The 17,181-nt window shown below is 45.0% G+C and overlaps 1 protein-coding gene across 1 annotated transcript in view; it reads left to right on the top strand.

Annotated features, from left to right (window-relative positions):
• Positions 1-15,989, top strand: part of LOC143810072 (phospholipid scramblase 1-like) — a 77,514-nt gene extending 61,525 nt beyond the window's left edge. The window contains exons 7-8 of the mRNA XM_077292959.1: positions 14,217-14,378; positions 15,894-15,989. Of these exons, the coding sequence (XP_077149074.1) occupies positions 14,217-14,378; positions 15,894-15,938 (207 nt within the window). The 3' untranslated portion in view covers positions 15,939-15,989. The remainder of the gene's footprint in view (positions 1-14,216; positions 14,379-15,893) is intronic.
• The last annotated feature ends 1,192 nt before the right edge of the window (positions 15,990-17,181 follow it).

Raw genomic sequence — 17,181 nt, 5'->3', positions numbered from 1 at the left:
GGTCGATAAAAAGGTGTCTCATTACCAAGGAGCCAAATAAGAAACGTCTCAAGATGGGTAAAACCAGTGAGCTATTTCAAGACTTTCGCAACCTTATTGCTGCAAAACAAACTGATGGCATTGGTTACAAAGAATTTCTAAACTACCGAAGGTTTCAGTGAGTACTGTTGGGGCCATAATCCGAAAGAACATCATCTCACCATAAACCAGCCATGACCAGGTGCTCCCCCTCAAGATTTCAGACAGAGGAATTAAAAGAATTATCAGAAGAGTTGTCCAAGGGCCACCCGTGGACAGCTAAAAAAGACCTGGAATCAGCAAGTTCAATTGTTTCAAAGGAAACTGTAAGTAATGCACTTAACCTCCATGGCCTGTAGGCATGCTCACCACGTGAGACTCCATTGCTGAACACAAAGCATGTTCAAGCGCATTTGCAGTTTTCTCAACAAAATGTAGACATGCCTGTAAAATACTGGGAGAATATACAGTAGTTTGGTCAGATGAGACCAAAATTGAACTCTTTGGATGCCATAGTACATACCTTGTTTGCAGGCCAAAAGGTACTGCATATAGCCATAAAACACCATACCCAGAGTGAAGTTTGAAGGTGGGAACATCATGGTGTGGGCTGATTTTCAGCATATGGCACTGAAAAATATCAGATAATTTAAGAAAAGGTGAATGGACAAATGCACTGAGACATTCTTGATAAAAATCTACTGCCATCTACCCTCTTGATGAAGATGAAACGAGGGTGGACATTTCATCAAGAAAATGATCCCAAACACACATATAAGGAAACTCACTTGATGTCAGGGAAAGAAAATAAAGCTGCTAGAATGGCCCAGGCAATCACTGGACCTGAATCCAATAGAAAATTCATGGTAGCTGCTAAATCTCAGTGTACACAGAAGGAGCACACAGAAGCTGCAGGATGTCAAAAGTGTTTGTGTGGAAGTATGGCATCTTGAAGCTGTCATCATTAGGGATGAGCGACCTTTATTTTTTTAGGGTCGAGTCGGGTTTTGTGAAACCCGACTGTCTTAAAAGTCGAGTCGAGTGAAATCGGCCGACCACCGTGAAAAGTCGGGGATCGGCCGAAACACGAAACCCAATGAAGAAATTGAATTATTCTCTCTCTCTCTCTCCCCTTCCTTCCTTCCCCCGGAACGGTAAGACTGCTTTTACACATTGCAAATCGCTGCAATATGCAAGCGAAAAAATGGCGATAGTTGTGCACGCCCCCTGACGCCTATCTCATCACTCTGCCGCTCCTTCATTGGCTGCAATAATGGCGCTAGACGCGTCATTCGAAATGCAACTTTGGCGCCAAGTTCGCGTGCCGCGTGGCCGACCCCGCACAGGGATCGGGTCGGGTTTCATGAGACGCCGACTTTGCCAAAAGTCGGCGACTTATGAAAATGACCGATCCGTTTCGCTCAACCCTAGTCATCATCAACAAGTCTTTCGTACGAAGTATTAAATAAATTCTAGTAATTCTTGTTACTATCACACATAACTTTATTTATGGACATCAATGGTTTGATTTCTTTGCCTGTGTGAATTGTTACCAACATCAGGTAAGAATTTCATAGCACGTTTAGAAATGTATTTACTTTGAAAATTGGTAATGTGTTCAATACTTATTTCACTCACTGTATATGTGTTGTGAACTAAAGACTGTCAAGGGTTTTGCTAGCATGTTGCATGTTGTGATAGCGTATTGAATTTGGTTTATGGAAAATTGGAGTCTTTAACCAAATTCAAGAAAAGGTAAGAGTGGTCACTAGGGTTGAGCGACTTTCATTTTTTTAAGATCGAGTAGGGTTTTGGGAAACCCGATTTTGTCCAGAGTCGAGTCGAGTGCAGTCGGCCGATTATCGCAAAAAGTCGGGGATCGACCGAAACACGAAACCCAATGCAAGTCAATGGGGAAGCATAGTCGGCAGTGAGTGGAGGCCAGGAAAACACCTACAGTGCCCATTTTAATGCCAAAAACATCCATTCTTGTTTCTGAAGCTTGCCAATCTTAATTAACTGTATAATAATAGTTGGGCATAGGGAATTGGGGGAAAGTTGTGGGGGGAGTAGGGCTGGCTCAAGTTTTTTGTGGGCCCAGGAAATGCGGACTACGTCACGGCGGTGTTGCAGGGAAAGGTAAGTATTTAAACGTTGCAAGTGCTGTGATCCTGAGCAAGCAGGGGGGGGCCCACTCGTTCGCATTGCCACTGGCACAGGGCCCCTCAAAGTACGGCGGTGTGTTTGCATGGCGGGGGCGCCTCCCACCAGCAGCGACACTTTTGCGTACTCTGAGGGGCCCTGTGCCAGTGACGTCGCCAACGAGTATGCCCCCCCACCTGATGAAGGAACCTGCACTTTCATCTGCACCTTCCTCTTTGTCCCTGTGTAAGGTGGTATAACATGCGGGAAGGGGAACCTTACTTTCAGCAGGGTCAGATTCTGGCTGTGTAGAGTACAAGGGGAATGTAGTGGTCTAGGTCAATGTACCAGCAGACTCATTTAGCAGTGGCTGGGCAATGGGCAGGATGAGGAGGAAACAGATATAGGGCCAAAGAATAAAGTAGGCTAAATGCAGTTCAAAATTGGTAACAGGACTAAACAGGCGGCATTGCTTTGTTCAGTGGAGTAGCAAACCCAAGAGCAGCAGACACTGTTTCAAGGGCCTAACCACACAAGTAGGCCAAATGCAGTTTAATATCTGATAGTATAGGGCGAAAGCCAGAATGTGGAAGCTCAGCTTTGTTCAGTTGAGGACAACACCAGGGAGGGGCAGACACCTTTAGTAGGCCGGAAAAGCCTATTGCATTTTTTAAAATGGTAATTTGGAGCAGAAGGTTGAAGCTCAGCTTTATTTAGTTGAGGACAACACCAGGCAGGGGCACACAGACAGACACCTTTAGTAGGCCGGAAAAGCCTATTGCATTTTTTAAAATGGTAATTTGGAGCAGAAGGTTGAAGCTCAGCTTTATTTAGTTGAGGGCAACACCAGGGAGGGGCAGAAGCCGTTAGTAGGCCCTAACCACCATTTTTTTTTTTTAAAACCACTTAATGAGAGCCGGAAGGTTGAAGCTCAGCTTTATTTAGTTGAGGACAACACCAGGCAGGGGCACACAGACAGACACCTTTAGTAGGCCGGAAAAGCCTATTGCATTTTTTAAAATGGTAATTTGGAGCAGAAGGTTGAAGCTCAGCTTTATTTAGTTGAGGACAACACCAGGCAGGGGCACACAGACAGACACCTTTAGTAGGCCGGAAAAGCCTATTGCATTTTTTAAAATGGTAATTTGGAGCAGAAGGTTGAAGCTCAGCTTTATTTAGTTGAGGACAACACCAGGCAGGGGCACACAGACAGACACCTTTAGTAGGCCGGAAAAGCCTATTGCATTTTTTAAAATGGTAATTTGGAGCAGAAGGTTGAAGCTCAGCTTTATTTAGTTGAGGGCAACACCAGGGAGGGGCAGAAGCCGTTAGTAGGCCCTAACCACCATTTTTTTTTTTTAAAACCACTTAATGAGAGCCGGAAGGTTGAAGCTCAGCTTTATTTAGTTGAGGACAACACCAGGCAGGGGCACACAGACAGACACCTTTAGTAGGCCGGAAAAGCCTATTGCATTTTTTAAAATGGTAATTTGGAGCAGAAGGTTGAAGCTCAGCTTTATTTAGTTGAGGACAACACCAGGCAGGGGCACACAGACAGACACCTTTAGTAGGCCGGAAAAGCCTATTGCATTTTTTAAAATGGTAATTTGGAGCAGAAGGTTGAAGCTCAGCTTTATTTAGTTGAGGACAACACCAGGCAGGGGCACACAGACAGACACCTTTAGTAGGCCGGAAAAGCCTATTGCATTTTTTAAAATGGTAATTTGGAGCAGAAGGTTGAAGCTCAGCTTTATTTAGTTGAGGGCAACACCAGGGAGGGGCAGAAGCCGTTAGTAGGCCCTAACCAAAGTTGAAGGCCAAATGCAGTTTAATTTCTGATACTATAGGCCGAAAGCCAGAAGGTGGAAACTCCGATTTAGACAGTGGAGGACAATTTGAATTAGGGACTGCAGACAGACTTAGTAGGCTGTCCCCTGTGGACCATGCATCCACCACATTAACCCATTGCGCCGTAATGGACACGTAATCTTCCGTGGCCATGCCTACAGGTCCATGCGTCTGTTGTCAGGTGCACCTTTGTACTCACAGATTGCCAGAGTGCATGGACAATGCGGTCTTCTACATGCTGGTGGAGGGTTGGGATGGCTTTTCTCGCAAAAGAAGTGTCGACTGGTTAGCTTGTAGCGTGGTACAGCGTAGTCCATCATGGCCTTATTAATAGTAAATAAAATATATAACTAGGCTCTATGAACTTTTAAATAGGTTCCAGGGGTACACGGGCAGCAGTGGTCTGGCCAGTGGAGGACTAGTGGAAGGAGGGACCGCAGACAGGCTTCAAAGGCCTAACATAAAAAAATGGGCTGGCTGTAGGCACTTTATAATTGGTTCCAGGGGTACACGGGCAGCAGTGGTCTGGCCAGTGGAGGACTAGTGGAAGGAGGGACCGCAGACAGGCTTCAAAGGCCTAACATAAAAAAATGGGCTGGCTGTAGGCACTTTATAATTGGTTCCAGGGGTACACGGGCAGCAGTGGTCTGGCCAGTGGAGGACTAGTGGAAGGAGGGACCGCAGACAGGCTTCAAAGGCCTAACATAAAAAAATGGGCTGGCTGTAGGCACTTTATAATTGGTTCCAGGGGTACACGGGCAGCAGTGGTCTGGCCAGTGGAGGACTAGTGGAAGGAGGGACCGCAGACAGGCTTCAAAGGCCTAACATAAAAAAATGGGCTGGCTGTAGGCACTTTATAATTGGTTCCAGGGGTACACGGGCAGCAGTGGTCTGGTCAGTGGAGGACTAGTGGAAGGAGGGACCGCAGACAGGCTTCAAAGGCCTAACATAAAAAAATGGGCTGGCTGTAGGCACTTTATAATTGGTTCCAGGGGTACACGGGCAGCAGTGGTCTGGCCAGTGGAGGACTAGTGGAAGGAGGGACCGCAGACAGGCTTCAAAGGCCTAACATAAAAAAATGGGCTGGCTGTAGGCACTTTATAATTGGTTCCAGGGGTACACGGGCAGCAGTGGTCTGGCCAGTGGAGGACTAGTGGAAGGAGGGACCGCAGACAGGCTTCAAAGGCCTAACATAAAAAAATGGGCTGGCTGTAGGCACTTTATAATTGGTTCCAGGGGTACACGGGCAGCAGTGGTCTGGCCAGTGGAGGACTAGTGGAAGGAGGGACCGCAGACAGGCTTCAAAGGCCTAACATAAAAAAATGGGCTGGCTGTAGGCACTTTATAATTGGTTCCAGGGGTACACGGGCAGCAGTGGTCTGGTCAGTGGAGGACTAGTGGAAGGAGGGACCGCAGACAGGCTTCAAAGGCCTAACATAAAAAAATGGGCTGGCTGTAGGCACTTTATAATTGGTTCCAGGGGTACACGGGCAGAAGAGGTCTGGCCAGTGGAGGACTAGTGGAAGGAGGGACCGCAGACAGGCTTCAAAGGCCTAACATAAAAAAATGGGCTGGCTGTAGGCACTTTATAATTGGTTCCAGGGGTACACGGGCAGCAGTGGTCTGGCCAGTGGAGGACTAGTGGAAGGAGGGACCGCAGACAGGCTTCAAAGGCCTAACATAAAAAAATGGGCTGGCTGTAGGCACTTTATAATTGGTTCCAGGGGTACACGGGCAGCAGTGGTCTGGTCAGTGGAGGACTAGTGGAAGGAGGGACCGCAGACAGGCTTCAAAGGCCTAACATAAAAAATGGGCTGGCTGTAGGCACTTTATAATTGGTTCCAGGGGTACACGGGCAGCAGTGGTCTGGTCAGTGGAGGACTAGTGGAAGGAGGGACCGCAGACAGGCTTCAAAGGCCTAACATAAAAAAATGGGCTGGCTGTAGGCACTTTATAATTGGTTCCAGGGGTACACGGGCAGCAGTGGTCTGGCCAGTGGAGGACTAGTGGAAGGAGGGACCGCAGACAGGCTTCAAAGGCCTAACATAAAAAAATGGGCTGGCTGTAGGCACTTTATAATTGGTTCCAGGGGTACACGGGCAGCAGTGGTCTGGCCAGTGGAGGACTAGTGGAAGGAGGGACCGCAGACAGGCTTCAAAGGCCTAACATAAAAAAATGGGCTGGCTGTAGGCACTTTATAATTGGTTCCAGGGGTACACGGGCAGCAGTGGTCTGGTCAGTGGAGGACTAGTGGAAGGAGGGACCGCAGACAGGCTTCAAAGGCCTAACATAAAAAAATGGACTGGCTGTAGGCACTTTATAATTGGTTCCAGGGGTACACGGGCAGCAGTGGTCTGGTCAGTGGAGGACTAGTGGAAGGAGGGACCGCAGACAGGCTTCAAAGGCCTAACATAACAAACAATAGGCTCATGGCAGTTTTACAGCGGTTACATGGATACACGGGCAGCTTGGTGGTGAGTGGAGGAGTAGTGCAAGGAGTGTCTGTCCCAGTACTCCCAAAATATAAATAGATGTTAATGTCTCGCAAAACAACCAAAACAAAAAAAAAGGTGGCATACTTAGGTACAGGGGTGGGCTCATCTGCTGAGTTTCTGACATAGTAATTTGGCAGTAACTATTTAATGGTGCCAATATAGGACACAGACACAGACTACTTTAAGTTGCATCATAGATGTCTACAAATTTGTATTGTCAGTGCCAGACATTGAATGATGTCAGCGAATAGACTAAAGATTGGTGGAGCTGTGCGACATAATTTTGCATGTGGTAGAGCACATTTTGAGCTGGGGTAGGGGGGAACTCTCTAGAGGCCGGCGGGACCGCCCCAGGGCCCCTCATGTTACAACGGTGTGTCTGACGTTGGGTGCGCACCACCACCGCCAGAGACACTACATTGTACTATGAGGGACCCAGTAGCAATGCCGTCAACCAAAAGCGAGCACACCCACCTCTTCAGACAAACAGCAGTCTCACGGGTGCTTGCGCCAAGTCGCGATACCACGGCCCCGTGTGGGGAGTTTGGCCATTTAGGGAGGTGTAAACATGTTGTATGCTGTACAATCAGCTGCAGCAAATTAGACATTAGAAAAGTAATTCACAGGCAAGAGCTTTTCATAGGAAAGCTAGGTGTCGGCCGGGCAAGGTGGGGCAAAAGATTTCGAAATCCAGTTGTGGTTCATTTTAATGAATGTTAGATCGTCAACATTTTGGGTAGCCAGACGAGTCCTTTTTTCGGTTAATATTGAACCTGCAGCACTGAATACTCTTTCTGATAGGACACTTGCTGCCGGGCAAGCAAGCTCCTGCAATGCATATTCTGCCAATTCTGGCCAGGTGTCTAATTTGGAGGCCCAGTAATCAAATGGGAATGACGGTTGAGGGAGAACATCGATAAGGGATGAAAAATAGTTAGTAACCATACTGGACAAATGTTGTCTCCTGTCACTTTCAATTGATGCAGCAGTACCTGTCCTGTCTGCGGTCATAGCAAAATCACTCCACAACCTGGTCAGAAAACCCCTCTGTCCAACGCCACTTCTGATGTGTGCACCCCTAACACTCCTAGTCTGCTGCCCCCTGGAGCTCGTGTGAGAACGATCACGTGCGCTGTGTGCTGGGAATGCCTGAAGCAAACGGTCAACAAGAGTTGATTGTTTGGTTGCTAATATTAGTTCCAAGTTCTCATGTGGCATAATATTTTGCAATTTGCCTTTATAGCGTGGATCAAGGAGGCAGGCCAACCAGTAATCGTCATCGTTCATCATTTTCGTAATGCGTGTGTCCCTTTTTAGGATACGTAAGGCATAATCCGCCATGTGGGCCAAAGTTCCAGTTGTCAAATCTCCGGTTGTGATTGGTTGAGGGGCAGTTGCAGGCAAATCTACGTCACTTGTGTCCCTCAAAAAACCAGAACCCGGCCGTGACACGCAACCAATTTCCTGTGCCCCCGGGAAAGGTTCGGCATTAAAAATATACTCATCCCCATCATCCTCCTCGTCCTCCACCTCCTCTTCGCCCGCTACCTCGTCCTGTACACTGCCCTGACCAGACAATGGCTGACTGTCATCAAGGCTTTCCTCTTCCTCTGGTGCAGACGCCTGCTCCTTTATGTGCGTCAAACTTTGCATCAGCAGACGCATTAGGGGGATGCTCATGCTTATTACGGCGTTGTCTGCACTAACCAGCCGTGTGCATTCCTCAAAACACTGAAGGACTTGACACATGTCTTGTATCTTAGACCACTGCACACCTGACAACTCCATGTCTGCCATCCTACTGCCTGCCCGTGTATCCTCCCACAAATAAATAACAGCACGCCTCTGTTCGCACAGTCTCTGAAGCATGTGCAGTGTTGAGTTCCACCTTGTTGCAACGTCTATGATTAGGCGATGCTGGGGAAGGTTCAAAGACCGCTGATAGGTCTGCATACGGCTGGCGTGTACAGGCGAACGTCGGATATGTGAGCAAAGTGCACGCACTTTGAGGAGCAGGTCGGAGAACCCAGGATAAGTTTTCAATAAGCACTGCACCACCAGGTTTAAGGTGTGAGCCAGGCAAGGAATGTGTTTCAGTTGGGAAAGGGAGATGGCAGCCATGAAATTCCTTCCGTTATCACTCACTACCTTGCCTGCCTCAAGATCTACTGTGCCCAGCCACGACTGCGTTTCTTGTTGCAAGAACTCGGACAGAACTTCCGCGGTGTGTCTGTTGTCGCCCAAGCACTTCATAGCCAATACAGCCTGCTGACGCTTGGCAGTAGCTGGCCCATAATGGGACAACTGGTGTGCAACAGTGTCATCTGCCGATGGAGTGGTTGGCAGACTGCGTTCTGTGGAAGAGCTGTAGCTTCTGCAGGAGGACGAGGAGGAGGAGGAGGAGGGGGTGCGAACGCCTACAGCCAACTGTTTCCTAGACCGTGGGCTAGGCACAACTGTCCCTAAATTGATGTCGCCTGTGGACCCTGCATCCACCACATTCACCCAGTGTGCCGTGATGGACACATAACGTCCCTGGCCATGCCTACTGGTCCATGCATCTGTAGTCAGGTGCACCTTTGTACTCACAGATTGCCTGAGTGCATGGACGATGCGCTGTTTAACATGCTGGTGCAGGGCTGGGATGGCTTTTCTGGAAAAAAAGTGTCGACTGGGTAGCTCGTATCGTGGTTCAGCGTACTCCATCAGGGCTTTGAAAGCTTCGCTTTCAACTAACCGGTAGGGCATCATCTCTAACGAGATTAGTCTAGCTATGTGGGCGTTAAAACACTGTGTACGCGGATGCGAGGATAAGTACTTCCTTTTTCTAACCAGAGTCTCATGTAGGGTGAGCTGGACTGGAGAGCTGGAGATCGTGGAACTTTCGGGTGTGCCGGTGTACATGGCAGACTGAGAGACGGTTGGAGACGGTATTGTTTCCGCCGGTGCCCTAGATGCAATATTTCCTCCTACAAAACTGGTGATTCCCTGACCCTGACTGCTTTTGGCTGGCAAAGAAACCTGCACAGATACTGCCGGTGGTGCGGAAAATGGTGGCCTTACAGTGACGGAAGGGATGTTGCGTTGCTGACTAGCTTCATTGGCCGAGGGTGCTACAACCTTGAGGGACGTTTGGTAGTTAGTCCAGGCTTGAAAATGCATGGTGGTTAAGTGTCTATGCATGCAACTAGTATTTAGACTTTTCAGATTCTGACCTCTGCTTAAGCTAGTTGAACATTTTTGACAGATGACTTTGCGCTGATCAGTTGGATGTTGTTTAAAAAAATGCCAGACTGCACTCTTCCTAGACTCGGATCCCTTTTCAGGGATTGCAGACTGAGCTTTAACCGGATGGCAACGCTGTGCTCCAACAGGTTTTGGCTTTGACACGCGTTTTGGGCCAGATACGGGCCCGGCAGATGGAACCTGTTGCGATGTTGATGCCTGCTGCGGCCCCTCCTCCACCTCCGCTTCTGAACTACTGCCGCCTGCACCCTGTTCCCCCAATGGCTGCCAATCGGGGTCAATAACTGGGTCATCTATTACCTCCTCTTCGAGCTCGTGTGCAACTTCGTCTGTGTCACTGTGTCGGTCGGTGGTATAGCGTTCGTGGCGGGGCAACATAGTCTCATCAGGGTCTGATTGTGGATCTGTACCCTGAGAGGGCAATGTGGTGGTCTGAGTCAAAGGAGCAGCATAGTACTCTGGCTGTGGCTGTGCATCAGTGCACTCCATGTCAGAATATACTTGTAATGGGCATGGCCTGTTAAATGTTTCACTTTCTAAGCCAGGGACGGTATGTGTAAAGAGCTCCATGGAGTGACCCGTTGTGTCGCCTGCTGCATCCTTCTCTCTTGTTGTAGTTTTTGCTGAGGAGGACAAGGAAGCGACTTGTCCCTGACCGTGAACATCCACAAGCGACGCGCTGCTTTTACATTTACCAGTTTCGGAAGAGGAGGCAAAAGAGCTAGAGGCTGAGTCTGCAATGTAAGCCAAAACTTGCTGTTGCTGCTCCGCCTTTAAAAGCGGTTTTCCTACTCCCAGAAAAGAGAGCGTTCGAGGCCTTGTGTAGCCTGACGACGAAACTGGCTCCACAGCTCCAGACTTAGGTGGAATATTTTTATCCCCACGACCACCTGATGCTCCACTACCACTACCATCATTACCAGCTGACAATGAACGCCCACGACGACCTCTTGCACCAGACTTCCTCATTGTTTTAAAATCTTAACCAAAGTAACTTTATTTGTTGCTGTCAAACAACTTACACGGTGAGCTATAACTTCAGTATGATTTCAATATCCCTTAACAGGTTGGTGAGACCATAAGGAAAATCAGGCACAATGTTACACACTCTGTTTTCTGTGGCACAAAATCACAGAGATGACACACACGCAGGACTGTCACTCAAGCACTAATGTCAATATTAATCTCCCACCTAATTTATTTTTATTTTTTTCTCAGGGAGACTTTAGAAACCAAATAATATTAAAAAAAAAAAAAAAAAAAAAGGCTTTCTATGGCCCACAATTAGAGAGAGAGAGGTGGCACACCCAGGAGTCAAGACTGGCGCACAAGCTGAAAGGGCAATATTACTCTCCCACTGTTTTTTTATGTATTTTTTGTTTTTTAAGGGAGACTTTAGAAACCCAATAATATTTTTTAAAAAAAATAAATAGGCTTTCTATGGCCCACTGAATGAGAGGGAGAGAGGTGGCACACCCAGGAGTCAAGACTGGCACACAAGCTGAAAGGGCAATATTACTCTCCCACTGTTTTTTTATGTTTTTTTTTTTTTTTTCAGGGAGACTTTAGAAACCAAATAATATTAAAAAAACCAAAAAAAAAAAATAGCCTTTCTATGGCCCACTGAATGAGAGAGAGAGGTGGCACACCCAGGAGTCAAGACTGGCACACAAGCTGAAAGGGCAATATTACTCTCCCACTGTTTTTTTATGTATTTTTTGTTTTTTAAGGGAGACTTTAGAAACCCAATAATATTTTTTTAAAAAAATAAATAGGCTTTCTATGGCCCACTGAATGAGAGGGAGAGAGGTGGCACACCCAGGAGTCAAGACTGGCACACAAGCTGAAAGGGCAATATTACTCTCCCACTGTTTTTTTTTTTTTTTTTTTTTTTTCAGGGAGACTTTAGAAACCAAATAATAAGAAAAAAAATAAATAAATAAATAGGCTTTCTATAGCCCACTGAATGAGAGATAGCACACACAGCAGTGGCACACAAGCCCTGACTGAGGCCAATATTTTTCTCCCACTGATTGATGTAGTGTTTTTGTGTTGAGGTAGATTTTAGAACACAAATCAAGGAAAAAATAAATAGGCTTTCTATGGCCCACTGAATGAGAGAGAGGTGGCACACCCAGGAGTCAAGACTGGCACACAAGCTGAAAGGGCAATATTACTCTCCCACTGTTTTTGTAGGTATTTTTTTTTTCAGGGAGACTTTAGAAACCAAATAATATTAAAAAAAAATAAATAAATAAATAGGCTTTCTATAGCCCACTGAATGAGAGATAGCACACACAGCAGTGGCACACAAGCCCTGACTGAGGCCAATATTTTTCTCCCACTGATTGATGTAGTGTTTTTGTGTTGAGGTAGATTTTAGAACACAAATCAAGGAAAAAATAAATAGGCTTTCTATGGCCCACTGAATGAGAGAGAGGTGGCACACCCAGGAGTCAAGACTGGCACACAAGCTGAAAGGGCAATATTACTCTCCCACTGTTTTTTTAGGTATTTTTTTTTTTCAGGGAGACTTTAGAAACCAAATAATATTAAAAAAAAAATAAATAAATAGGCTTTCTATAGCCCACTGAATGAGAGATAGCACACACAGCAGTGGCACACAAGCCCTGACTGAGGCCAATATTTTTCTCCCACTGATTGATGTAGTGTTTTTGTGTTGAGGTAGATTTTAGAACACAAATCAAGGAAAAAATAAATAGCCTTTCTATGGCCCACTGAATGAGAGAGAGGTGGCACACCCAGGAGTCAAGACTGGCACACAAGCTGAAAGGGCAATATTACTCTCCCACTGTTTTTTTATGTATTTTTTGTTTTTTAAGGGAGACTTTAGAAACCCAATAATATTTAAAAAAAAAAATAAATAGCCTTTCTATGGCCCACTGAATGAGAGAGAGAGGTGGCACACCCAGGAGTCAAGACTGGCACACAAGCCCTGACTGAGGCCAATATTTTTCTCCCACTGATTGATGTAGTGTTTTTGTGTTGAGGTAGAATTTAGAACACAAATCACGGAAAAAATAAATAGGCTTTCTATGGCCCACTGAATGAGAGAGAGGTGGCACACCCAGGAGTCAAGACTGGCACACAAGCTGAAAGGGCAATATTACTCTCCCACTGTTTTTTTAGGTATTTTTTTTTTTTCCAGGGAGACTTTAGAAACCAAATAATATTAAAAAAAAAAATAAAAAATAAATAGGCTTTCTATAGCCCACTGAATGAGAGATAGCACACACAGCAGTGGCACACAAGCCCTGACTGAGGCCAATATTTTTCTCCCACTGATTGATGTAGTGTTTTTGTGTTGAGGTAGAATTTAGAACACAAATCACGGAAAAAATAAATAGGCTTTCTATGGCCCACTCAGTGAGAGATGGCACACACAGGGATGGCACTGTAGCAGAAATGCCAATCTTAATCTCCCACAAAAAAAACAAAAAAAAAACAGGGACTGTCCTACAATTACTATCTCCCTGCAGTAATGTAAGCCAGGTATGGCAGGCAGCAATAGGAGTGGACTGATGCACAAATTAAATAAAAAGTGTGGACAAACAAAAAAGATAGCTGTGCAGAAAGGAAGGAACAAGAGGATATGTGCTTTGAAAAAAGCAGTTGGTTTCCACAGTGGCGTACACACAGCAATACAGCTATCACGGAGCCTTCTAGGGCAGCCCAATGAGCTACAGCGCTGAGGGGGAAAAAAAAAAAAAATAGCTTCCACAGTCCCTGCACACCGAAGGTGGTGTTGGACAGTGGAAATCGCTGCAGCACAAGCGGTTTGGTGGTTAGTGGACCCTGCCTAACGCTCTCCCTGCTTCTGACGAAGCGGCAGCAACCTCTCCCTAAGCTCAGATCAGCAGCAGTAAGATGGCGGTCGGCGGGAACGCCCCTTTATAGCCCCTGTGACGCCGCAGACAGCAAGCCAATCACTGCAATGCCCTTCTCTAAGATGTTGGGGACCAGGATCTATGTCATCACGCTGCCCACACTCTGCGTTCTCCTTCATTGGCTGAGAAATGGCGCTTTTCGCGTCATTGAAACGCGACTTTGGCGCGAAAGTCGCGTACCGCATGGCCGACAAGCACAGGGGTCGGATCGGGTTTCATGAGACGCCGACTTAGCCAAAAGTCGGCGACTTTTGAAAATGATCGACCCGTTTCGCTCAACCCTAGTGGTCACATCTGTAATGTTGTCACTGCAAAGAAATGTATGATATTTCCAGACATGCTTCTAGTCATCTAGTTCAATGGATTTTGCATTAATTTTGAAACACCAACCCCCTGGCACATTTTCTGTTCTTCTTGTTTTCTGGTGAGGAAATCTACAACAGCCGTTTTTGCGACTTGTTTATACAAAAACAGAATATTGGTTCTCAGGCTTAATTGCTGTTATTCTTTAATAACTGTAATGCAATTCCTAGCTAAGTTTTTTCTTTTTTTTCTACAGGTAAAGTCAGTTGATGAGATCTTTGAAGTTGGAAGAATTTCCAAACAATGGTCTGGTCTGGTGAATGAGATGTGTACAGACGCTGACAACTTTGGGGTGCAGTTTCCAATTAATCTTGATGTAAAAATCAAAGCAGTGATGCTTGGTGCATGCTTTCTTATAGTAAGTTTATTAATGTCAAGTGGCATTTATTAAAAGTATTACCTAATTTAAGAACAATACAACCATTTTTTAAATTGAAACTGACCCAACAGTTAACTGTTTGCTGTGGGACGGTCCTGATAAACTCTTAGTGATCATCAGCTGCTATGGCCAGGGGAACCTTTGGCTGGCCATACTATTAGATTCTGACTGATCAATCAATGATCAACCATGTAATACATAGACAGGTTGACTCTTCAAAGCACAAACCATTGCTGCAGCAGCGCCACATTCTGGTTACTAGAGGACATATAGTATATATGTTAAATATAACTTTCTTAATATGAAGAAAGCAAAACTAAGAAGCAAAAGTCATGGAATTATAAAAATCACAGTATCTAGAAATATATTAATGAGGCAAATGTAAAAATGAAAATAAAATATTCTATACATCTTGATAATATTCAACATGTAGTATTGAAATACAGCTCCTGGGACACGTCCCCTCATTAAGGTCTATTCATGGCCAACATTCTACTATGGCGTGCAGTATCTCCACATTTGTGTCCCATCGAACACATCTGAGAAGTTATTGGCCGTCAATTGAAACAGGAGCTGCCAGCAGGAGATCTTAATGATTTGCCCAAGTGCAAATAATGTGGAAGAACATTCCTCAGAAACAAATATTAACTCATTGAAAGCAGCCAAGGCACATACTCGCTTTTGACTAAATCAAGACGCTTTTTCATTTTTGCTTCCAGTTTTTCATCATTTCATACCATAAACATGCATAGCGATTTCATTATTTCCATAATTCAACAACTTCTCCTCCCTGGCGCTGCAATTTCAATGTTGAATAGTAAATACATGCTGGCCCTGGGCTGGGAGGAAGGGCTGTTTGGCGTTGTGAGGCTGCGGCGGGCTCAGGGCTTTCAGAAAATGTTGGGAGTCCCACACTTCCCATCCTTTTCACTGCGGTGGAAAATGTCCGCCAGAGGCGGGGCATGGGCAGATTGAGATATTGGGAGCCAAGATCTTTGGAGCCAAAATCTCAATCCGCACATGTGCATTCTCCGGCGGCTGTTTTCCTGAAGTTCATTGCAGAGAAAAGGGTGGGGAGTGTCGGGACTCCCGACATTTTCTGGAAGCCAAGAGCCTGCCACAGCCTTGCACTGTTGAACATCCCCTCCTTCCAGCCCAGAGACCACAGCATCCCCTCCTGCGGCCACTGCCAGTTTCCTGCAGCAGTGACCCTGCCTTTTGGGACCCCACTCCACTGCGGTTGCCCCCCCCAGTAAGCTCCATTCAGATTATAACAAGCACCCCCATTTTCCCCAAAAATTTTGGAGAAAAAAGCTGCGTCTTATAATCCAAAAAATATGGCATTTATACATATACATATATTAGTGTATAAATATCTATTCATGGCCATATAGGGCAAATGAGAAAAGAGTGACCAGATAAGGCAACACATTTAAGGTTGTTTTATATATCTAGAATGCTGACACAATAACATTTTCTTTTTCTTTTGAATAGGATTTCATGTTCTTCGAATATTCTAAAGAAAACCCAAACTTTTAAGAATAAATCAAGAGATGTATTTCTGGTGGTCTAAAAAAATAAATACCCTTCCCCCTAACCACTATTGTTGCTTTGTGGGTAATTCCCTTTAATATTTGTTCAATCATATGCATTATTAAAAAATTTTTTATTAAGATAAGTGAGGGGCAAGGTGGAAAATCTTTAACCCATTAAAGAAAGGGAATTTTTGCCTTTTTGCATTTTTGTTTTTGTCCTCACCATCTTCCAAAAGTCATCGGTTTTTTTTAACCTTTCTATAGACATGGAGGAGTGAGGATTATTTTGGCTGAAATTACTCCATTCATTTTGTCCAGAAAAGGGGAACATTTCAATGGAGATGAAACAGTGGAAAAAAATCAGCTCCATCATTGCTTTTTGGGTTTTGTTTTAACAATGTTCATTGTGGAGTATAAATGACCTGGAACCATGATTTTCCAGGATAGCTAGAATCAAGTTTTTTTGTATATAAGGGATACAAAAAAAAACTTAGAAATTAGCCCCTAACCTCATTTTTTTTTGCCTTCTGTCGCCATTTTCTTTATTTTTCCATTGATTGAGGGCTTGTTTTTTCATACTGTGCCAAAGTATTTATTGATACCAATTTGTGTTACACGATTGCTTTTTATTACACTTTTATGGGAAGGTAAGGTGACCAAAAGATGCAATTTTGGCATTTTGAGTTTTCTCCGTTTCAGTTTGTCTGCTATATGGGTTCCATAGTTTTATATTTTGATAGATCAAAATTTTATGGATGCAACGATACCAAATAGGATTTGTTTCCCTTTATTTTTAATGGGGAAAAGGTTGTGATTTTTATTTTAGATTGTTTTTATTTTTTCTATATTGTTTAAAACTTTTTTCATTTTTATATTACTTTTAAGTCTTCTTAGGGAATTTGAACCTTCAATTGTTTCATTGCTTGTATTACATACTGCAATACCATGGTATTGCAGTATATATTGAAAATCTTGATCTACAGTAAAGCTCAGTCTCTGGCCAAGCTTCACATGAAGTACCAGGATGGCAACCAAAATGGCCTTCAGCAGGCCTTTGGCAGCCATAATAACCCCAAGGGTCCCCTGCAAGGGAGTGACAGGAGCCAGTGCATGCAAGCACCATCAACTGCTCCATTTAAATGTTGCAATCAAACATTGACTGTGGCATCTATATGGTTATACAATTGCTGTATAACAGAAATTACAGGGTGGTTAATCTACAGGGTATTGAGGTTTATTCAGAAACA

This window comes from Ranitomeya variabilis, chromosome 2 (assembly GCF_051348905.1).
Source record: "Ranitomeya variabilis isolate aRanVar5 chromosome 2, aRanVar5.hap1, whole genome shotgun sequence".
NCBI classification, from domain to species: domain Eukaryota; kingdom Metazoa; phylum Chordata; class Amphibia; order Anura; family Dendrobatidae; genus Ranitomeya; species Ranitomeya variabilis.
Note: the sequence above shows the minus strand (reverse complement) of the source record. Positions and strands in the feature narration are given on the sequence as shown.